Here is a 24,971-nt window from a genome sequence, read left to right as displayed (position 1 = left end):
TGGTCTGCCGTAACGACGATGGGTGGCCGACCCCGTCTCGGCGGTTGTGCTGTCTCGACGTGGCGGTCGAGGTCTAAATGTGCTGACTTTAAGCGGTCGACCGAAATGTGGTCCGGTTTACCACCGACATCTACCGTGAAGGTTTTGTCCCCTGCTTCCAACACGCGGAAGGGACCGGTATATGGGGCCTTGAGCGGATCCCTATGTGCGTCATGGCAAATAAAAACATTCAGCCTTGTGAAGCTCCGTGGAAACGTGTGACCTCTGCAGCCTGTGGTGCGAAGTGGGCACTGGTGCGAAACATCTGGCCGCCTCTTGGTGACTAGCAAGCTGGGCAGACGCGGACCATGGCTCCGTCGATGTTGGTAGGATGTCCCCTGGGACTCACAGCAGCTGACCATACACAAGCTCCGCTGATGAAGAGTGAAGGTCTTCTTTGGGGGCTGTGCGAAGGCCCAACAGGACCCACAGTAGCTCATCTGCCCATCCAGCGTCCTGGAGGCTGGCCCTCAGGGCGGCTTTCATTGACCGGTGGAAGCATTCGCAGAGGCCATTCGCCTGTGGGTGGTAGGCTGTGGTGCAGTGTAATTTGACACCGAGTCCTTGGGCCACTGCATTCCAGAGTTTGGAGGAAAACTGCGGTCCCCGTCTGACGAAATATCTGCGGGTACTCCGAAACGGGCGATCCAGGAGGAAATGAACACCCTGGCCACGTCCGCCGAAGTAGTGGATGACAGGGGGACCGCCTCCGGCCATCTGGTGGTGCGGTCAACCATGGTCAGGATGTGTGAAAAACCATGGGAGGGTGGGAGTGGTCCTACCAGGTCCACGTTGACATGGTCAAAACGGCGCTCCAGAACTGTGAAGGTGGCCAACGGAGCTTTGATGTGGCACTGTACCTTGGCCTTTTGGCAGACCACGCAGGTGTTGGCCCAGTCGCGGACATCTTTATGCATGCCATGCCATACAAATTTCGCTGACATCAGTTTCTGAGAGGCCTTCATTCCTGGGTATGACAACCCATGTATGGCATCGAACACTTTGCGGCGCCAGACGACCGGCACGACAGGGCGAGGATCCTGTACGGAGCCGTCACACAACAGCGTGGTGCCTGCCGAATGGAACTTGACGTCGGCCAACTGGAGGCCAGTGCTGGCCGTTCTGTAAGCTTGGACTTCCGGGTCTGAGGCTTGGTCCGCTGCCATGAGGGCGTAGTCGATGCCCAAACAAACCGTATCGACGATCGCATGGGAGAGGCAGTCTGCCACCTGGTTGTCCTTACCGGCCACGTGCTGTATATCCGTGGTGAATTCGGATATGTAGGTCAGTTGACGCTGCTGTCGGGCTGACCACGGTTCGGCGGTCTTGGCCATTGCAAAGGTTAGCGGCTTATGGTCCACAAAGGCGGTGAAAGGATGTCCTTCCAGTAGGAACCGAAAATGGCGGATGGCCAGAAAAAGGGCGAGCAACTCCCGGTCGAATGTGCTGTATGCTCTCTCGTTCTGCCGTAGTTGATGGCTGAAGAATGCCAATGGCTGCCACGTCTCGTTCACCCACTGCTGTTGCACGGCACCGACTGCGTAGTCCGACGCGTTGATGGTGAGGGCGATGGTGGCTCCTGGCAGCGGGTGCGCCAGCATAGTCACGTTGGCTAAGGCGCCTTTGGTGTCGGGGAACGCTCGGGCCATGTCATCCGTCCAGTCTACCGGGTTCTTGCCAGTCTTGCCCTTGAGAGCCTCGTACAGGGGCTGCATGAGTAGTGCCGCCTTAGGCACGAAACGGTGGTAAAAGTTTACCATGCCTAGGAATTTCTGCAGGGCCTTTATGTTCTGCGGGCGTGGAAAGGATGTCACCGCCTCTACTTTCAAAAGGTAAAGGAAACGCTCCCTCTGAGGTGATGCGATGCCCCAGGAAGTCAATTTGGTGCAGGCCAAACTGACACTTGGCCGGGTTGATAATCAGGCAGTGTTGGCTGAGGCGTCGAAAAAGGGTGCGTAGGTGACAGGTATGTTCTTCCTTGGTAGGACTGGCAATTAGAATATCATCCAGGTAGACGAAGAGGAACTTGAGGTCCCGCAGCACGGAGACCATCGGGCGTTGGAAAGCATGGGCGGCGTTCTTTAACCCAAACGGCATTCGTAAAAACTCGAAGAGGCCGAATGGGGTGATGACTGCGGTCTTCTGGACGTCTTGTGGATGAACTGGGACCTGGTGGTAGCCCCGGACGAGGTCGACTTTTGAGAACACGGTGTTCCCTGCCAAATGGGCAGAGAAATCCTGGATGTGGGGGATCGGGTACCGATCAGGAGTGGTGACGTCGTTGAGGCGTCGATAGTCGCCGCATGACCGCCATGACGATATGGAGGGGGTGAAGACCAGGGACTAGTCGACCGGCGAATAATCCCTAACCGTTCCATGGTTGCAAACTCCGCCTTTGCGACCGCCAGCTTGCCAGGTTCCAGGCGCCGGGCCCGCGCGTAGACCGGGGGGCCGTTGGTGGTGATGTGGTGCTCCACACCATGTTTCGTGGCTGTGGAGGCTAATGTGGGTCGTCAGGTCGGGGAATTCGCCGAGCAGGCGAGCGAACTCATCAGGAGTCGGGAACGCACAGGAGACGGTGTGTGACGTAGTCTTACTGCGGTAACACGGAACAGAATTAAAAGTTGCTGCGTTGATCAGCCGCCGGTTCCTAACGTCGACCAGGAGGCTGTTGGCGCACAGGAAATCCGCACCGAGGGGGGGCTGGGAAACTTTGGCCGTAACAAACTCCCAGTGAAAACGTTGCTCCACCGAGGCACACCTCCACTTGCCGTCTGCCAAAGGTCCGAATTGTTCCGCCATTGGCCGCTTCAAGGGTGGGGCCATGATTCCCCGTCTGCACATCGAGGGCGGACGCGGGTAAAATGCTGCACTGCGCTCCGGTGTCGCACAGAAAACGACGACCAGAGAGAGTATCAGTGATGAACAGCAATTTTCCCGCGTTGCCAATCGCCATCGTGGCCGCGGGGTGCCCGTTAGACCCGTTCCTCAGTGGTCGCAGTGTCAGTTGTGGTTTGTTTCTTTGGGGAAAACTGCAGGGGGGGTGGCAACGCTTCGCCTTCGCGCCGAACTGCGTGTGGTAGAAACACAGCCCAGCAGGCGGACGAGCTGAGGCGGCGTCAGCGGGGGATGGGTGCCTCGTGGTGGCGCAGTACTGCCGCGCTACAACGAAAATTGTGTCAGCCTCCGCAGCGAGTGTTGTGCAGTCTTCAATTTCAGATCTGGCCAGGGTAGCTTGTACCTGTTCAGGCAGTCGGCGGAGGAAAATCTCGCAGAATAGGGAATATTCCCGTTCTGAGCCCAGGAGTGTGAGCATTTGGCTCATCAACTCTGAAGGCTTGGAGTCCCCGAGCCTGGGCATAGCGAGTAATCGACGGGCGCGCTCCAATTTTGTGAGCCCGAAAACCTGCAGTAACCGCGCTTTGAGGGTTTCATACTTGCGCTCCGTTGGGGGGTTTTCGAGGAGGCCGACAATCCGAGAGGCGGTAGAGCTGTCGAGTGCGGAGACCACATAAAGGTACTTGGTCTGATCCGCATCGATGTTCCTCAGGGCGAACTGGGCCTCGACCTGAATAAACCACGAGAGCGCTTGCTGCTCCCAGAACTGCGGTAGCTTTAGCGAAACGGCGTTTGCTTCCATGCTGTGCTCTTTTGTGGAAAACGTTCACAAAAACGGGGTCACCAATGCAGGAATTAACGAGTTCCAACGAATAACGGAGATCGACACCAGAGAACAATTAAACAGGTCTTTACTCAACGGAGATGCCACGAGGACTGCCTGGGCAGCCCCGTGGTTTGCAACGCGACGTCATCGCGTTTGCCCGCGCTCTTAAAGGGGCCACGCCCCGTACATGCAAACTCTATATACAAAACACAGTAATGCCTAACACAATGGTACAGGTTTAGGCTGGTGTTAGAACATCGTTAAAGAGAATTATATACAGTTAGCCAGAGGCTCTCAGTGGTTCTGCCACAACGCCGTTATTAATGCGCAAACTGGCCAACGAGTTATGGGGATTGAGAGATACGCCGTGAGTTGCGAATTTCCAGAACTTGCTGGTTGATTTACCTTCACACAAACCGTATCTTGCCCTCAACCTCCCCGTTATTTTTAAGAACTTGCTTGATTCACACATTAATTGCCAGTTAAGCGTGCCTCGCCACAGAAAGGTAAGTCTGGTCATTAACAGCGCACGTACCATGTTAACGATGTGATAATTGTTAATGCAATGGCAATCAACCTCCCCAGCCCAGAAAGGGAACAATTTAAACTGCTGAGTCTCATTCCTGTCAGTAGTAAACTCAGGAGATTTTTTTTAAATGTCAAATTTTAAATTTCATTTATTACTTCTCTTTTCGGTCTCTCTTAATCCAATCATTCCTTCCCTCTCTATTTCTCTTATACCTGTTTTGACTCGAATTCGCCCAATAACCTTCTCTGTTCTGGTATTTCTTTCTCAATCCTGAAATCTCATTGGTTAAGGAGATAGACTGTTGGTCCCATCGTTCACCGAGGTCCCAGATGCCCCATTATCAGCTCACACTGCCAGGAAATTACGGCGCAAAAAAATTGAGATGAAGGGTGCGGGGACAAAGTCTAATGGGGATGCAGCGAGATACCCCACTCCAGCAAAATCTGACCCTTTATTTTTGTAAGCCATGTTATTAGGAGTAGAAATTAAGTATATATTTTTGCAACAGTGTATCACTCAAAACTTACACATGAGTCAGAACAACCCAGAAATAATGCCACACAGTTATTTACAAAAGATTTTAAGCGAATAATACAGGCCTGTTTTTTGCCTCCTAGTAAAATGTGCGCCTTAATTTCTGACCAAATGTGTGTTATGACAGCTGTCTCTAATATCTTTCAAGCATGATGCAAGTTAACTGTATTTAGCCTTCTCGCAATCCTGATGACTGGTAGAATCAGCACAAGAGTAAAATATGTTCCCGTCCCTCGCTGCAATAACCAACTTAGTAAAACATCCCAATGTGCTTCACAGGAGCGTTATCGGACAAATGGCCTCCTTCTGTGCTGTTAGGAGGCAATAAAAGGAGTAGTTTGTGAGGAGGCTCGTATGGAGCATAAACACCAGCATGGACCAGTTGGGCTGAATGGTCTGTTTTATGTGCTGTAAAATTATATGCAATTCAGAACCGAAATCCATTCTGCAAAGTGCAAATTCACTCATTCTTCAAAAGAATTAAAAAATAAACTTACCTTGAGGACAATATCACCTTCTTCCAAGTTTCCATCCTTTGCTGCCAGGCCAACTCCAGTCATCTCTTTGATGAAGATCTGGCTGCCCAATCGAAGGCCATATTCTATTGGACAAAATTTGTGAAAGTTTTGAAAGGCTGAATGCACGGATACTTCAATCTTGAATTATCTAATTGCCCTTCTTGTTCTATAGGGGATTGAAGCAGACACTGCGCGACTTTGCAACACTGTTACGGGGAACATTTATTACAATCAACCTTGCCAAACTATCCACCTGTCCCAGATCGATAAGCAAGCCCTTCCCAAGTTTGTAAACCCAATGCCGCTCTCCATGACTGGAAATTAGGAACTGAACAATAGCAGTGTAGGGTGACTCCTTCCCTTAGATTTCCCATCCCAGTAGATAAGCATCTCCCCTACTGCCTCCCAGTAACAGGGCAATCGAGATCGTATTTTGCACTTCCATCACCACTAGCTCAGACATTTATGTATATTACCATTTTCAGACAGGAAAAACAAAATGCATCATCACCCACATGAGAAGGGAACCTGCTCACACCTTCTAGATTGGAACACACACAACCACACAGAACAGGAAGATAGAAAAAGGGAAACACAAATTCATAATTTGCCTGTACTTCCGCTGGCACCAATGGTATAAAAAGATGCCCCACTACCCCATTCACCCATCACTTTCACTTCTTGTTGGAGAATCAGATACTTCAACTTACAAAAGCAGACATTATAAAACACAACTGTGGCTTGGGGGACTTTGGTGTTCAGTCCACAGAATCAAACAGCATAGAAGGAGGAGGCTATTTGGTCCATCTCTTTGAAAGAGCTATCCAACTAGTCCCACTCGCCCGCTCTTTCCCCATAGCCCTTCACATCAGTGTATTAAAAAGACAATGTACAAAATGTAGAGTAATTGTCCAAATTTGTAACGAAAGTGGGAAAATATCATCTTCTAGAAACATGCTCTTGAACAAGTTTTCACACACAAACATGATGTTTAGTTTGCACTCAAAAAGGCAAAGGATATAAAATTTGGTACAAATGTCACATCTCCATGCACGTTTTTGTGACTTGATAATTTAGGAGGTACAACCTATACAATTGGCATTTGTCCGAGTTGCCTGGCACAAGAATGATATGTATATCCTAGAAGCTGGAGTAGGCCATTCAGGCCCAATTAGATCATGGCTGATCTGTATCTTAACTCCACCCGCCTTGGTTCCGTAACCCTAAATACCCCTTGCCTAACAGAAATCTAGCAATCTCAAGGTTTTGAAGTTTCCAATCGACCCCCAACCTCAACAGCTTTTTGCATGCACTGCTACTTGCCTAGCTTCAAACTAAGTGCCAATTTCAGCATCTTATCTGGGGAAATGTGTGCACAAGTCTGTATTCTCTTACCCAGTGGCAGAACACATTAGTTCTTAATATCCTTCTCCAAATGTTCTTTTAAATAGATTCAGGTGCCCCCCAAAAAAACAATGTAAACGAATTGAAAGCGGGTTCATCCTCACCTTCATTAGGTTTGCTCTTAACGAGCATAACTTTGTATGGCTTTGGCAGCCCACGATCATAATAGGAGGATTCAGGTGACGGGCTCCTGGATCGGAGTCGATCACGGCTCGGAGCTCTTGCTGGCTCTCGACGATGCTCGTAGGCTCTCTCGTGACCTCGGCCCTCATCGTATATTCTACCCCGGCCACGATCACCTTGCTCGTAGGCTCTCTCGTGGCCTCGGTCCTCATCGTATAGTCTACCTCGGCCACGATCACCTTGCTCATAGGCTTTCTCGTGGACTCGGTCCTCATCGTATATTCTACCTCGGCCACGATCACCTTGCTCATAGGCTCTCTCGTGATTTCGGTCTTCATCGTATATTCTACCCCGGCTGTGATCCCTACTGTAGCTACGATCCCCGATCTGTGCTCTCTCGTAGCTCCTGCCACGCTCTTCATCCCAGCTGTAGCCTCTGTCGGGGCTATAGTCTCGGCTGTAGCTGCGTCCTCTGGGCCCACCGTCACTTCGCTCGCTCTGAATACTGTGCTCACTTCTACGGTCATAGTCATCTGCTACATCGAAGAAATGACTTTCGGATTCAGCCAACGGCTGCCGAGCTGGTATTTTCCGGCCCCTTTTCACGGTCTGTTGGAATGAAAGCAACAAAATTGCCAAGTTCAGTGCTATCATTTGAGTCAGTCAGTCATCGAAATTGGACTACCACCAGTGCATACAGGGGGACTGCCGCCAACTAATCGGAAGCTGCACAGAAGCGTTCTGCGCATAAATCTGTGGTGGTTTAATTATTAACGTATAATAATAATAATAATGCATAAATCTGGAGCTCTGGGTTGGTTTAGTAATTATGTATAATATCGCAGGTTGGTTTGAAGTATTAATGTACAATAATTTTGCAAGGGTAGGGTTGCGAAGATTTATTTGTTGGGGTGCGAGCTCAGTGTGAAGGGAAAGGAGAAGAAAAATTAATAAGTTTGATGAGTTTTGCTGGCACAGATTTTCTTTTCGTGATGCGGCTCTGGTTGGCAGTAGCGATAATTTCTCTCGCTCTCTGGAATTGTTTTCTTTGTGATGGCGCCAATATTTTCTTTTCAGTTAGCGAACAAACAAAACAACACTGAAACTGCGCGTGCGCAACTACTTCAACTTTGTTGGCCGCAGTTGCTGTCTATCTGCTAATCCTAGTTTCAATGGAAAAGAATGCCAAAAAGATATTTAAAAAAGAGAGTTTGGGAAAGTAAGAAAGGGCTGCTCAATTAATGCTAGCAAGAAACACAATATTGGCCAATGCTCAGTTAATCATAAAAGGAACCACTATTGCTTCAAAACAAAAAAGGTGTTTAAATTCTCTTCCCCAAAAAGCATGCAACTAGTATCCTGAGTAAGGCAGTTATAAGTATATAAGAAATGGGAGAAGTTGGCCATTCGGCCCTTCAAGTCTGCTCCACAATTCAATAAGATCATGGCTGATCTTCTACCTCAACTCTACCTTCCCACACTATCCCCATATCCCTTGATTGCATTAATATCCAAAAATCTATCGATCTCTGTCTTGAATATACTCAATGACTGAGCATCCACAGTCCGCTGGGGTAGAAAATTCCATAGACTCACAACTCTCTGAGCGAAGAAATTTCTTATCTCCGACCCCTTATTCTGAGACTGTGACCGCTACTTCTAGACTACCCAGCATCTACCCGGTCAAGCTCCTTAAGAATTTTATATATTTCAATGAGCTCACTTCTCATTCTTCTAAATTCAAGGGAATAAAAGGCCTAATCTAAAAAGGACAATCCCCTCCATCCCAAGAATCAGTCTGGTGAACCTTTGTTGCACTCCCTCCAAGGCAAGTATATCCTTCCTTCGATAAGGAGACCAAATCTTTACATTACACCTCCAAGTGTTGTACTTTTTTTTAATTCTCTGCAAATGCAGGACATACTATAGATTAAAAAAAACAAGAACTTGCAAGAAATACCCAGCAGATCCATCAGCATCAGTAAGGGGAAGAGACAGGTAATCATTTACTTTACAGACATTCTTCATCAGAACAGAAAAGGGCAGAAGGAACCCTCGTTAGACTGACCAAAGCCAAGACTAGGAGAGGAAAAGATTTTTGTTAGGCTGGGGCATCAAGGGTTACAGAACCAAGGTGGGTGGATGGAGTTAATTCACAAATCGGCCATGATCTAATTGAATGGCGGAACAGGCTCAAGGGGCTGAATGGCCATCTCCTGTTCCTATGAGAACAGTAGACAAAAATCACCAAGTATGCTAAATACCAGTACAAAAAAAGAGGCAACCAAGAGGTTTAATGGTTTGCCAACCAATTTGTGTTTTTTTTTTAATATAAAGAGCTGGACGTTATACAAAGGTTCTCTCATTCAGTTTGCGAAAATGCATTAGAAAGACAAAAAGGCCTGCAAAACAGCTTTGAAACACAAAAAGGAACAAAGGGGAAAGTGAATCAGAGAACTTGGCAGAAAAAGAAATGGAGAAAAGGAGGAGAAAGTGGCTGTTTAAAGTAACGATGTTAGAAAGCAAGTGTCCATCACCTCTGGACCCTTGCACATCCCCAATTTCCATCGCCCCACCATTGGTGGCCGTGCCTTCAGCTACCTAGGCACTATGCTTTGAATTTCAATTCAATTCAATTTTTATTTGCCATATGTAACCAGTACAAGTACAATTACAATGGAATGCTTACTCCCCGTAGGGACACGTCAGCTATTCATACAGCGCCATGTTCAGAAAGTCAATACAATGGCTTCCAGTGGCAGTGGGAGCACGATGTCCCTCAGCCGCTCCGTCCTCCCCTCCCTATTCCATCTCTCTCACCTCCTTTAAGCCGCTCCTTAAAACCTACCTCTTTGACCACCACTCCCAATATCTCCTTACGTGGCTTGGTGTCAAACTTTGTCCGATAACGCTCCTGTGAAGCGCATTGGGATGTTTTACTAAGTTGTTGGATATTACAGCAAGGGACAGGAACATATTTTACTCTTGTGCCGATTCTACCAGTCATCAGGATTGCGAGCCAGGTTAAATAGTTAACTAGCACCATGCTTGAAAAGATATTACATAAATTGGGTCAGAAACAAATGCGCACATTTTACTGGGAGGCGAAAAACAGGCCTGTATTATCCGTTAAAATCTTTTGTAAATAACTGTGTGGAATTATTTCTGGGTTGTTCTGTCCCATGAGTAAAGTTTGAGTGGTACACTGTTGCAAAAATATATTTTTAATTTCTACTAAGAACATTGATTAATCTGTACGTCAGAGAAAATATTAAATTAATAGAAGTGTCAAAGTATTTGAATTCATGCAAAATGTCTCCTACATCACTTCATTCAATAGTAGCTTTCAAAAGGGAATTGGATAAATACTTCAAATGGAAAACTTTGCAGAGCTATGGGGAAAGAGTGGGGGTGGGGAAGTGGGACTAATTGGACAGCTGGCACAGTCATGATGGGCCAAATGGCCTCCTTCTGTGCTGTATGATTCTATGAAGCGCAACAAGGTGGGAGGGGTGGTGGTACAGGAAGAGAGGATGCAAACTTCCCAGTAAGTAACTTTATCAGACTTTTTACAAATTGGTTTTGATAGGTACTTATTTAATGAGTGATAAAATGGTGGTGTGATTGTTACTGGTGATGTAAACAGTCTTACAAAAGTGCACCAGATTTTCAGGACTCAACTTTCTGCTGCTGGTTCTTGTGAGAGGAGGCAAAAGTGAATGGAAAAAAGTCAAGTGTAAGCACAAGCTGAAAACCAGAGGAAATTAAAAAGCCATCTTTCTCGGTTGTTCAGGCGGCATATCATTCATTCCAAACTTCCCACTGAAATTTAATCCGTATGATAAATTGATTCGTATAATTGCATTACAACCATTAGAAGATTTTTTTTTTTTTTTTAATCCCTATTTTTATCCAGAACGTTGTCATAGTCAGTGAAGAGAACTTATTTAGGAAGGATTGTGTTTTCAGACAACGTGCAGTCATTTGAGGTCAACTTAAACGCAATGAAACACAGTTTATTGTAACACCATGGCAATGTTACTGCTGGTCACTGACCATTGATAACCTTGCAGCAATTAAGTCACAATAATCAATCCCTTTCAGTGTTAACATGGGTCGAAATGCCGATCTTTGGCATGGGGAAAACATCATCTTTTATTAATTAGTTTCAATGGTCCTGCTAAAGCAGGAAGAGAGACTGGAGAAACTGAGTTGTTCTCCTTACAGCACAGGAGGGTTAAGGGGACATTTGATAGGTGTTCAAAATTATGAGGGGTTTTGAGAAGTGTAAATAAGGAGAAAGTGTTTCTGTTGGCAGGAGGGTCAGTAACCAGAGGACACCGATTTACGGTGATTGGCAAAAGAAACAGGCGACACAAGGAGACTTTTTTTTAATTGCGAGTTATGATGATCTGGAATGCATTGCCTTAAAGGGCAGTGGAAGTAGATTCAATAGTAACTTTTAAAAGAGAATTGGATAGATACTTGAAGGGGAAACATTTACAGAGCTATGGGGAAAGAGCTGGGGGAGTGGGACTAATTGGAGAGCACTACCAAAGACACAATGGGCCAAATGGCCTCCTTCTGTACTGTATCATTCTATGATTATATGATACAGGACAGGAGGCAGCTATTCAACCCATCGTGCCTGTGCCAGCTCTTTTGACAGCTATCCAATTAGCCCCAATAGCTCTGCAAATTTCCCACTTCAAGTATTTATCCAATTCCCTTTTGACAGTTACTATTGAATCTGCTTCCATCACCCTTTCAGGCAGTGCATTCCAGATCATAACTTGCTGCATAAAAAGCAAACTCTCTGATTACAGTCCTTATCCAAGTCAGTTTTACAGCTTGACTGTCAGATTTCAGTGAATGATGTTGTGGTGAACATGGGACTCTAGTCATGGAAATGCCTGTGCCCTAGACATTCCCATCTTGTTTCAAAGAAAGGATACATGACTGACATGTACAAATATCACTAATTCCAGTAGATATTAAATCAGCAGCACTTACTATTTGGGCTACTTTACCACATTTTCTTAACTGTTGTACAGCGAAGGAATGAGGCACATTATCCATTGGAACGCCATTAACATTTACAACCCGGTCATTTTCTCTGTGAGGGAAAGAACAAAAAATATTTTCACAATTACAGAGCCCGCAAAAAACCCTTTGTACTTTTGCCAAATGCCGTTGAGATACATTCAGAAATAAACAAACATACTAAATTCTTTAGTCACCATTGTAATGTAGGAGCAAAAGTTGGGCGGGCAGTGATGAGAAAAATCACACCAGAAATAAATGGCGCTTGAACATATTTAATTTGTTAGATTATGGATTTTTTTGGTGAAACAAAATTAATTCCAAATAAGCAACATCTTTCGGATGAGATGTTAAACCAGAGGCCCCATCTGCCCGCTCAGGTGGATGTAAAAGATCCCACGGCACTATTTCAAAGAAGAGCAAAGGAGTTCTCCCCGGTGTCGCGGCCAATATATACCCCTCAATCAACATCACTAAAAACAGATGATCTGGTAATTATCACATTGCTGTTTGTGGGAGCTTGCCGTGTGCAAATTGACTGCCGCGTTTCCTACATTACAACAGTGACTGCACTTCAAAAGTACTTCATTGGCTGTAAAGTGCTTTGGGAAGTCCTGAGGTCATGAAAGGCGCTGGACAAATGCAAGTCTTTCTTTATAAATTCTTGAAGTAAAGCTTCAAATCTCCCATTACGTTATCATATTCATAACTTCTATTGTACGAAAGTAGATATTGATGAACACACAAAACACCTGGGAGCAACTATGGGGCAGTAATCTAAACAAGAATTTCCAATGAGATCAAAAACCACATGACTAAATTCAGTGTGTTTCAGATTCCCTGAATCTCAAGGCTAGATTACTGTCTCACAAATCACCCACGGCATCTGTTACATGTAAGTTCAAAGTTTTTCATTCTATGAGTGATTTTAACAAGGGTCAACCATTGAATGAGACCCTTTCATTAGAGATAACCAAAATGATTTTCTGAAATACAACCACTACGCTATTTTAATGTAAATTTTACTGTCCGAGATATAAAAAGACTTGCATTTCTATAGCGCCTTTCACGTCCACCTGGCATCCCAAAGTGCTTTACAGCCAATGAAGTACTTTTTGAAGTGTAGTCACTGTTTGTGGTGATTATTCTTGTTTTATAAGAAGCATTGTAATTGGTTGCCTGTTTTCCTGCCTTGAGATATATGCTGTAAACTTATTGGTTAGTTGATTCCATGTGACCTGTGGTGGCCATCTTAAATTCAGTTTTCTACAGTGGTTGAGACTGGGTGCTCAACATGTACTTGCTGGTTTTTTTAAGGTTAATTAAGCCTAGCTTTTGAAAGGCAATCTACTCTTTATTTCAATTTATTAACCTTTTGCTATAATGGAACGATATCTTCAACCGGAACAATTTAATGCTGACCCTAATTCTGCAGGAGTGGATGATCAATGGAAACATTGGTATCGTACATTTAAAAACTTTTTGGGTGTGTTGGATCAGCAATCTCTGAATAAGTTGGATATACTAATCAACTACATTGCTCCGGATGTGTATAAGTATATTTTGGACTGTGAAACTTATGAATTGGCTATTGCTACGTTGGAAAAAAAATGTTAAACCCAAAAATGAGGTATTTGCACGTCACCTTTTATCTGCCCGTAGGCAGCAGGCGGGAGAATCCTTGGATGCTTATTTACAAGCACTCTGGCGCCTTGGTGCTAACTGTAATTATAAGGCCGTGTCTGCAGAAGAACATAAGGAAGAGTCGGTACGGGATGCATTTATTAATGGATTACTGTCTAGATCAATTCGTCAGCGGTTATTAGAAAATAAGACCTTGGATCTTAAGAGTGCTTTTGAGCAAGCCTCTACATTGGATTTGGCTCAGAGAAGTTCGGATTCTTATGCTCTTTTTGATCGGCCTGCGACCGTGGTTTCGGCAGTTCCGGATGAAAGGGAGTTACGTGGATTTAAGGAGTGGTTTACCAGATTCCGAAACAGTTTCTACTTCGGCAGCTGTTGCCTCTAGGATTCAGAAGTGTTATTTTTGCGGGAACGACCGGCACCCCCGTTTGAAGTGCCCTGCCCGGGAGGCTGTGTGTAGTAAATGCGGCAAGGGAGGTCATTATGCACGTGTTTGCAAATCGGTTGCCTCCTCTGCGACCATTCAGCCTTTAGATAGGGCGTTTATTGCATCAGTTTCTGCCGCCTTTTCCCATGGCCTAAACAAAGCTATAGTTATGGCCCAAGTTAATGGGTTAGAAGTGAAGGCCCTTATAGATACGGGCAGTACTGAGAGCTTTATAAGTCTTCAGTTTGTGAGGGAGAAGCGTTTGAAAATTTCGCCTGTTTCCTATCAGGTGTGTATGGCTCAGACGACTCTCACCTCACAAGTAGCTGGTTGTTGCCTTGTGAAATTAATTCTCCTAGGTAATACGTATACTGATATGCGCCTATCCGTTCTGCCTAATCTCTGTGCGGACATTTTGATTGGTCATGATGTGCTTCAATTACATGAGTCCCTCAGTCTTTCTTTCGGAGGAACCAAGCCACCTTTGTCTATTTGTGGATTAACTTCTTTATTCATTTCTCCATTATCACTTTTTTCCAATTTGATGCCGGACTGTAAGCCAATTGCTACCAAGTCAAGAAGGTATAGCAGTCAGGATAAATAATTTATTAATTCTGAAGTTCAATGTCTTTTATCGGAAGGAATCATTGAACCTAGTTTTTCGCCCTGGCGGGCACAGGTAGTTGTCACCACTAATGAGAGACATAAGAAGCGAATGGTGATAGACTACTCTCAAACTATTAACAGGTATACTCAATTAGATGCGTACCCCCTGCCTAAGATTGATGAGCTTATCAATAAAGTATCTCAATATAAGGTTTTTAGCACTATTGACCTAAAGAGTGCTTATCATCAGATTCCTATCGCTAAGAGGGACAAACCATATACGGCCTTTGAAGCTGGCGGAAAGCTGTACCAGTTTTGCCGAGTACCATTCGGTGTTACTAACGGTGTCGCCTGTTTTCAACGGGCAATGGATGCTTTTATAAGTGATAACTCTCGCTCTGACACCTTTTCATATTTAGATGACATCACGGTGTGTGGCAAATCAAGGGTGGAGCACGATTTTAATCTAGAAAGATTCCTTCAAGTTGCGGAAAAAGTTGGCTTAACTTTCAATAAAGAGAAGTGTATCTTTTCGACCACCGAGGTAAATTTACTGGGGTATATTATCTCGGGAAACAAGATTAAACCAGATCCAGAATGGCTGCGACCACTGATAGAATTAGTAGGGCAAGGTAACTCAAAGGCCTTGCAACGAGTTGTTGGACTGTTTTCTTATTATTCTAATTGGATTGCAAACTTCTCGCAGAAGATCCGGCCCCTTATTCGGGTTACGACATATCCTCTATCATGGGAGGCCAGGATGTGTTTTGATAATCTTAAAAAGGATATCCTTGGAGCAGTTGTGCATTCTATTGATGAGCAGGTTCCCTTTGTGATTGAGACGGACGCTTCCGATTTTGCAATTGGGGCTACCCTGAACCAAAATGGAAGACCTGTGGCCTTTTTCTCACGTACTCTGAGCAATAGTGAGCAGAGACATTCATCAATAGAGAAAGAGGCGTATGCAATAGTAGAAGCACTGCATAAATGGAGACATTATTTATCTGGGCGACATTTTACGTTAGTAACTGACCAAAAATCTGTGTCCTTCATGTTTGATGTCAAACATTTCGGAAAGATTAAGAATGATAAAATAATGAGGTGGAGGATCGAGTTGGCATGCTATCATTTCGATATAGTCTATCGTCCGGGGAAGGATAATGTTGCCGCTGATGCGCTGTCGAGGGCTTATTGTTCTGTGCTTCACGGAGATACGCTTATTAATCTTCATAATGCTTTGTGCCATCCTGGTGTTACGAGGATGATACACTTCGTACGCAGTAAGAATTTGCCCTTTTCAGTTGAAGACGTCAAGCGGATGACTTCGTCATGCTCTGTCTGCGCCCGGTGTAAACCGAATTTCTTTAAGCCTCAACGAGCTCATCTTATAAAGGCTACTTCTCCCTTTGAACGCCTGAGCGTTGATTTTAAGGGGCCTCTTCCTTCAACGACTCAGAATCGATATATATTTACTGTTGTGGATGAGTTTTCAAGGTTCCCTTTTGCTTTTCCTTGTGCAGATGTATCAGCTGCTACAGTTATTAAATGTCTGACTCAACTTTTTGTCATCTTTGGGATGCCTGCGTATATCCATTCGGATCAGGGAAGTTCTTTTATGTCTTCCCAGTTGAAGGAATACCTCCAGAGTCGGGGAATTTCTACTAGCAGAACTACCCCGTATAATCCCCAGGGTAATGGACAGTGCGAACGATACAATGGGGTGATCTGGAAGGCAGTTCTGTTGGCTTTGACATCCCGGAACCTTAAGAATACACAGTGGGAAATGGTACTGCCTGATGCCCTGCATTCCATTAGATCATTGCTTTCAACGGCTACTAATGTGACCCCCCATGAAAGGCTCTTCAACTATCCGCAGAGATCCACTACGGGATATTCGGTACCTTCATGGCTTACTATGCAGGGACCTGTGCTGCTCCGACGCCATGTTAGACTGTCAAAGTATGATCCTTTAGTGGAGGAGGTGGAGCTATTGGAGGCAAATTCCCAATATGCTCACATTCGATTCCAAGATGGGAAAGAAAGTACGGTTTCAGTTAAAGACTTAGCTCCTTGTGGTGGCCAGCCCTCTTCTGAGGACATTAACAATAGCCATAATTCAGATAATGTTGATGTCGTCACAGATACTACGAACATTTCCAATCCTATTGCAGACACTTACAATTCTCTTAGTCTGCCCCCGATGGATGTTCATGACCCTCCCAGTCTACCTTCTAATGGGACTTCCAATCCGGAAACCGTTGATAATCGGGATATTGATAGCCTCCCTGCAGAAGATATTTCTGTGTCTCCTGGTGTGGGAGGGCAAGGAACTCCATCAAGGCTAAGAAGGTCGACACGAACAAGATATCCGGTCGACCGATTAAAAATGGACTTTTAAAATAATTAATAAATTAATAGTAAAATTTTAAAATTGTTGAAGGCATTATACATGTATTGCTCTAGTCATAAATAACTAATTGTAAACTGTAAAGGCTACCTAGGTTGAAGTATATTTTAAAAGGAGGGGTGAATGTGGTGATTATTCTTGTTTTATAAGAAGCATTGTAATTGGTTGCCTGTTTTCCTGCCTTGAGATACATGCTGTAAACTTATTGGTTAGTTGATTCCATGTGACCTGTGGTGGCCATCTTAAATTCAGTTTTCTACAGTTGTTGAGACTGGGTGCTCAACATGTACTTGCTGGGTTTTTTAAGGTTAATAAAGCCTAGCTTTTGAAAGGCAATCTACTCTTTATTTTACTGTTGTAATGTAGGGAACGCGACAGCCAGTTTGCACACAGCAAGCTCCCACAAACACCAATGAGATAATGACCAGTTAATCCATTTTGAGATGTTAATTGAGGGATAAATATTGGCCAGGACACCGGGTATAAATCCCCTGCTCTTCTTCAAAATAGTGCCATAGGATCTTTTACATCCATCGGTGAGGGCAGACAGGACCTTGGTTGAACGTCTCATCCAAAAGACTGCACCTCCGACAGTACTGCACTGGAGTGTCAGCATAGATTTTTGTGCTCAAGTCTCTGGAGTGGGACTTGAACCCACAACCTTCTGACTCCGATGTGAAGGTGCTACCGACTAAGCCACGGCTGACAATAATATTAAAAATCTTAAGTCTGCATACACTTCCGGTCTACAAAACCTTACTGCTTGTCATCATGTTCGTCAACTTGTTCATTATATATTCCTATCCACATTTTTTTGGAAACCATCTGTGTAAATTTGTCATTTTGTAATTACACCCTCCTGCCAGTGGTGGTATTGTGGTGCTTCTTTTGTATTGCCCAGCTCCACAGCCTGTACTACAGAGAAACTCCAACCAACTCTACTTCTCAGCTTCCTAGGCTTTGCTATTTAACTCCCAAGAGTACAATGGCAAAGTACTTATAAAAAAGGACAGAATGTACAACTTTAACTTGGGGACTAAATTATATCTGCACCTTGGTCCAATTATTCCCTGCCCCTCAAGACTATACTTAAGTCTTAACTATGTGCAGAGTTACAGAGGATCAAGCAATTCAAAAAGTCTTTCATATGGCAAACACCGCCTTACTTCTTTTTGTTATGATTTATTATTAGCTATGATGTGAAAATATATGAACATTTATCATGCAATTTTTGTATGTAAACTGGTGCTGGTCACAAGGTTTCAGACTTCGGCCACTAGGCAGTGCTGGGGAGCTCATTTTTTAAATTTTCTGAAAAAAGTGGCAGCTGTTTGGCCTCCCTCCCATATTTTGGGTGTTTAAAATCCAATTTTTGGCCTTTTACCCAATAAACATGGTACGTGCGATGTTTTTCCCTCTTTGGAAGCATCTCCCCATCACCAGCTGACTTAATCTTCCCCAATTTTTGGGTACTCCCTCTCGCTCCTCAGCAGTTCATCAGGTTTTTCCACCTAATAAAATAGATGCCCAGGTCTCACTTGCCTGTATGCAAGCCTCCCACGATCACCATTTAATTTACTGGTACCTACTTAGCTGTGAAGCAATACTTAATAATACAGTTCCCCACCACTTAAATCGTCCACATTTAAAATGGAGTCACTTACAGCGGCTAAAAAGCAATAACCATTAGCATTTCAAAGTTTCTGGTTACAGCATCTTAAATGCTCCATTTATTTCTGGCAGAAACAGCTGTGCTTACCCAATTGTTTGCAACTCATTAAGGTGCACTGAATGCAAGAACAAAATATAAGTAAACACCACATCGTTAAGGTGTGCTGAACTATACTAAAAGAACTTTATTCATGTTGCAGCTATCTTTAGCACACGTTGCAGCGTGAATTTTAATTGTCCTCTCTCTTTGGCAGTCTTTAAAGCTGCAAAATACAAATTCTGCTTAGCAGTCACTCAATCATTAAGGCTAACTCGTTATACCGGCCACCGCATATAATGGGCAAATCTCACTCACAGGAACACGCCCGCTACAAATGGTGGGGACCAGTGTTCCCCCGTAAGGTGCGCACCAATCGGGAGGTCCCGCACAGGCCACTCACCAGCTGCTGCCGCCACTGGAAAAGATACCATGCAAAGGGATATAGATAGACTAAGTGAGTGGCCAGTAAGGTGGCAGATGGAGTATAATGTAGGGAAATGTGAGGTTATTCACTTTGGTAGGAAGAATAGAAAACAGACTATTTTTTAAATGGTGAGAAACTTTCAAATGTTAGTGTTCAGAGAGATTTGGGTGTCCTCGTGCAAGAAGCACAGAAAGCTAGCATACAGGTACAGCAAGCAATAAGGAAGGCAAATGGCATGTTGGCCTTTATTGCAAGGGGGTTGGAGTAAAAGAGTAAGGAAGTCTTGCTACAACTGTACAGGGCCTTGGTGAGACCACACCTGGAATACTGTGCACAGTTTTGGTCTCCTTATCTAAGGAAGGATATACCTGCCTTGGAGGCAGTGCAACAAAGGTTCACTAGATTGATTCCTGGGATGAGAGGGCTGTCCTATGATGAGAGATTGTGTAGAATGGGCCTATACTCTCTGGGGTTTAGAAGAATGAGAGGTAATCTCAATGAAACATAAAAGATTCTGAAGGGGATTGATAGGGTAGATGCTGAGAGGTTGTTTCCCCTGGCTGGAGTGTCTAGAACTAGGGGGCATAGTCTCAGGATAAGGGGTAGGCCATTTAAGACTGAGATGAGGAAGAATTTCTTCATTCAGGAGGGTTGTGAATCTATGGAATTTTCTGCCCCAGAGGGCTGTGGATGCAGAGTCTGAGTATATTCAAGGCGGAGAAAGATAGATGTTTGGACTCTAGGGGAATCAAGGGATATGGAGATCGGGTGGGAAAGTGGAGTTGTGGTCGACGATCAGCCATGATCTTATTGAATGGCGGAGCAGGCTCGAGGGGCCGTATGGCCTACTCCTGCTCTTATTTCTTATGGTCTATATTCTTATATTTAAAGGGACCGTACACCAAAAAAAAATTAGAGGGAACAATGGTGGGTACAGTACTGTAATATTAAAAGTCTTGAGTCTAGTGTGCACTCCGTGTATGTCACATTTGCGTCCTATCATTTTGCCATTACACTTTCAATGTTGATGGAGTCGGAGGAAAAGAGCACCAAATCAGAATTGAGAAAAGGTAGGGAATGTCCAAATCAAAAGCAAGGAAAGCAGTTAGAAAATTGCCAATGAGCAACTGAGACTTGAAATAACCAAACCCAAACCAGTGAGTAGGAGAACGCAACAGCATTTTTAAAAAAAGTATGAAAAAAAAAAATCTAATCAAAATTCTTTTTTAAAAATATGTTTTTGATGTCATTTTTCTCCTCAATAACACAAAGCTCTTGCCTCTCCCCAAAAGCTTGGACCTAACTTTTGCCCAGAGCCTTGACTGTTATCTCAAGACAGATCCTGTAGTCTCAGCAAGCGCAGAGTGAATAGTTTCCCAGGACGAGTAAATATCCAATCCTCCTATTGAGCTTCCAACACTTACTGCTCAGTTGTTTTTCCCCAAAAAAAGTTATTTGAAGAAAAGTAGGGGAACATCTAGGCAATAGTGACCATAATATAATACGTTTTAAGATGATAATTGAGAAGGACTTAAGTGTGACGAAAACCAGGGTAATAGATTGGAGAAAAGCTGATTTTGAGGGGCTGAGAATAGAACTTGGGAAAATAAAATGGGCAACAATATTGGCAAGCAACGCTGTAGAACAGCAATGGGAAACAATTAAAACGGTGTTCAATAGAGTGCAGGAAAAATATATTCCGCTAAAGAACAAACTAAACACCAACGAGACTCCATGGATGAATAAAGCCAAAAGGGAACAATCGAGGGTAAGGAAAGAGGCATACATTAAGTACATAGACAGCAGGGGAATGCATGATAAGGGAGAATACGGAGAGATTAGGAGAGAAGTCAAAAAAAATAATTAGGAAGGCAAAGAGGAACTATGAAATTAAGTTATCAAGGAACATAAAACAAAATAGTAAAATATTTTTACAGGCACATCAATAAGAAAAATGCGTGGCTCAAAGACTGGTGTGGGAGAAATGGGTTTTGCTTCCTGGGACACTGGCACCAGTACTGGGGCAGGAGGGAGCTGTTCCGTTGGGACAGGCTTCACTTGGCCAGTGCTGGGACTAGAGTCCTGGCGGATCATATAACTAGGGCTGTAGAGAGGACTTTAAACTAACTAGTGGGGGGGGAGGTTCCTAGAGAGCAAATAATAAAAATGACAACAGAGAAGGTCATAGACTTAGGTAGCAGTGGGGAAATTGAAAACCAGAGCGTGTCAGGAAGGGGCAGAAGGTATGGAGTAAAAGGTAAAGTAATAAAAAGGGCAAAAGCAGGAACTAAGTGTCACAAAACATCTTTGAAAGTTCTCTATCTGAATGCACGTAGCATTCGTAACAAAATAGACGAGTTAATGGCACAAATAACTACATATGGGTATGATCTTGTGGCCATTACAGAAACATGGCTGCAGGGTGACAATGCCTGGGAATTAAACATACCAGGTTATTTAACAATCAGGAAGGACAGGCAGGAAGGAAGGGGAGGTGGGGTGGCTATGTTAATAAAGGAAGGAATCACTAATACAGAGAAATGATATTGGGTCAAAAGATCAGGATAATTAAACAGTTTGGGTGGAGGTAAGGAATATCAAGGGGAAAAAAACACTAGTGGGCGTAGTCTATAGGCCTCCGAACAGTGGCAACTCTGTTGGACGGAGTATCAATCAGGAAACAGTTGAGGCTTGTAATAAGGGAACATCTATAATTATGGGGGATTTTAACTATCATATTAATTGGACAAATCAAATTGGGCAGGGCTGTCTTGAGGATGAGTTCATTGAGTGTATTAGGGATGGGTTTCTTGAGCAGTATGTAACTGAACCGACCAGGGGGCAAGCAACCTTAGATCTGGTCCTGTGTAACAAGACAGGATTAATTAAAGATGTCCTAGTAAAGGATCCCCTTGGAATGAGTGACCATAACATGGTTGAATTCCATATTCAATTAGAGGGTGAGAAGGTTGGATCTCAAACAAGCGTGCTAAGCTTGAATAAAGGAGACTATGGAGGTATGAGAACGGAATTGAGTAGAGTGGATTGGGAAAATAGATTAAAGGGTAAGACGATACATGATCAGTGGTGTACATTTAAGGAGTTATTTTACAACTTCCAAAAAATATATATTCCACTGAGAAGAAAAGGGTGTAAAAGAAAAGACAGCCATCCGTGGCTAAGTAAAGAAATTAAGGATAGTATTCGACTAAAAACAAGGGCATATAAGGTAGCCAAATCTAGTGGGAGGATAGAGGATTGGGGAAACTTTAAAAGACAGCAAAAAATAACAAAAAGATTGATTAAGAAAGGGAAGATAGATTATGAAAGTAAATTAGCAAAAAATATAAAAACAGATAGTAAGAGTTTTTATAGTTATATAAAAAGAAAAAGGGTGGCTAAAGTAAATGTTGGTCCCTTAGAGGATGAGACCGGGAAATTAATGGTGGGAAATATGGAGATGGCAAAAACACTGAATGAATATTTTGTATCAGTCTTTACAGTAGAGGACACTAAGAATATCCCAACACTGGACAAACAGGGGGCTAAAGGGGGGGAGGAGCTAAACACGATCAAAATCACTAAGGAAGTGGTGCTCAGTAAAATAATGGGACTCAAGGCGGATAAATCACCTGGACCTGATGGCTTACATCCTAGGGTCTTGAGGGAAGTGGCGGTAGGGATTGTGGATGCATTGGTAATAATTTTCCAAAACTCCCTGGAATCAGCAAAGGTCCCGGCAGACTGGAAAACTGCTAATGTAACGCCCTTATTTAAAAAGGGCAGTAGACAGAAGGCTGGAAACTATAGACCAGTTAGCCTAACATCTGTGGTAGGTAAAATATTGGAGTCCATTATTAAGGAGACAGTAACAGGACATTTGGATAATCATAATTTAATAGGACAAAGTCAGCATGGTTTTATGAAGGGGAAGTCATGTTTGACAAATTTGCTGGCGTTCTTTGAGAAAGTAACATATAGGGTGGATAAAGGGGAACCAGTGGACGTAGTGTATTTAGACTTCCAAAAGGCATTTGACAAGGTGCCACACAGAAGATTATTGCTTAAGATAAAAAATCACAGGATTGGGGGTAATATTCTGGCATGGATAGAGGATTGGCTATCTAAAAGAAGGCAGAGAGTTGGGATAAATGGTTCATTCTCAGACTGGCAATCAGTAACTAGTGGTGTTCCGCAGGGGTCAGTGCTGGGTCCCCAACTCTTTACAATCTATATTAACGATTTGGAGGAGGGGACCGAGTGTAACATATCAAAGTTTGCAGATGATACTAAGATGGGAGGGAAAGTAGTGAGTGAGGAGGACATAAAAAACCTGCAAGGGGACATAGACAGGCTAAGTAAGTGGGCAGAGATTTGGCAGATGGAATACAATACTGGAAAGTGTGAGGTTATGCACTTTGGCAGGAAAAATCGTAGAGCAAGTTATTATCTTAATGGCAAGAAACTGGAAAGTACTGAAGTACAAAGGGATCTGGGGGTCCTGGTGCACGAAACTCAAAAGGTTAGTATGCAGGTGCAGCAAGTGATTAAGAAGGCCAATGGAATGTTGGCTTTCATTGCTAGGGGGATAAAATATAAAAATAGGGAGGTATTGCTTCAGTTGTACAAGGTATTGGTGAGACCGCACCTGGAATACTGCGTACAGTTTTGGTGTCCATACTTAAGAAAGGACATACTTGCTCTCCAGTCAGTACAAAGAAGGTTCACTTGGTTAATCCCGGGGATGAGGGGATGGACATATGAGGAGAGGTTGAGTAGATTGGGATTCTACTCATTGGAGTTCAGAAGAATGAGAGGCGATCTTATTGAAACATATAAGATTGTGAAGGGGTTGGATCGGGTGGATGCGGGGAGGATGTTCCCAATGATGGGTGAAACTAGAACTAGGGGGCATAGTCTTAGAATAAGGGGCTGCTCTTTCAAGACTGAGATGAGGAGGAACTACTTCACTCAGGGTGGTAGGTTCATGGAATATGCTGCCCCAAAAAGCTGTAGAAGCTACATCATTACATAAATTTAAAAACAGAAATAGACAGTTTCCTAGAAGTAAAGGGAATTAAGGGTTATGGGGAACGGGCAGGAATTTGGACATGAGTCTAGGTTCGGATCAGTCATGGCCCTGTGGGTAGCGGAGCGGGCCCAGGGGCCGTGTAGCCTGATCCTGCTCCTATTTCGTGTGTCTAATTCTGTTAGATTCAGGAGATGGTTCTGTGATAGTGGATTGGCGGTTAGGATCAGATCAGCCATGATCTTATTGAATGGCGGAGCAGGCTCGAGAGGCCGATTGGCCTACTCCTGCTCCTATTTCTTATGTTGTGTTCTTAAAAGGAAGGTTGGGATGGGAATAGGGCCATTAAGGGATAGACAGGATAATACCAGAGGTAATGACAGAGAGATGGCAGAAATATTAAATAATTATTTTGATTCAGTATTTACCAGGGAGATAGAACAGGTGGACATGGCATTGGATGATGAGATTAGTAATGAGAGAAGTGCATTTAAAATAAAAGAGGGGATATATTAAATAAACTAATCAAACTCAAAAGGAGAGTAAAACCCCTGGTCCGGATGGATTGCATCCATGCATTTTAAAAGAATCTAGGGACGAGATAGCAGAGGCATTACTACACATATTTAATAATTAGTTAGAAAAAAGGACTGGCAGATAGCTAATGTACTACCTATATTTAAGAAAGGGGATAAGAACACGTCCAGGGAATTATAGACCAGTCAGCTTAACATCAGTGGTAGGAAAAATAATGGAATCTTTAATAAAGGAGAAAATAGAACATCTAGAAACCAAAATCATCATAATGAATAGTCAGCATGGATTTGAAAAGGGAAAGTCTTGCTTGACCAACCTCATTGGATTTTTTT

The 24,971-nt window shown here is 43.9% G+C and overlaps 1 protein-coding gene across 5 annotated transcripts in view; it reads right to left on the bottom strand.

Annotated features, from left to right (window-relative positions):
• The window catches only part of tjp2a (tight junction protein 2a (zona occludens 2)), a 155,719-nt gene that overhangs the window by 48,458 nt on the left and 82,290 nt on the right, over positions 1–24,971 (bottom strand). For all 5 annotated transcript variants that reach the window (XM_085992208.1, XM_085992224.1, XM_085992200.1 and 2 more), the window contains exons 4-6: positions 11,825–11,927; positions 6,793–7,420; positions 5,264–5,367 (exon numbers count right to left, since the gene is read on the bottom strand). In XM_085992208.1, coding sequence (XP_085848334.1) covers positions 5,264–5,367; positions 6,793–7,420; positions 11,825–11,927 — 835 coding nt within the window. The remainder of the gene's footprint in view (positions 1–5,263; positions 5,368–6,792; positions 7,421–11,824; positions 11,928–24,971) is intronic.

The sequence above is a fragment of the Somniosus microcephalus genome, chromosome 1 (genome assembly GCF_052327205.1).
Source record: "Somniosus microcephalus isolate GS21.2 chromosome 1, FLI_Smic_1.0, whole genome shotgun sequence".
In the NCBI taxonomy this organism is placed as follows: Eukaryota; Metazoa; Chordata; class Chondrichthyes; order Squaliformes; family Somniosidae; genus Somniosus; species Somniosus microcephalus.
This window is presented reverse-complemented; position numbering and strand designations above follow the sequence as displayed.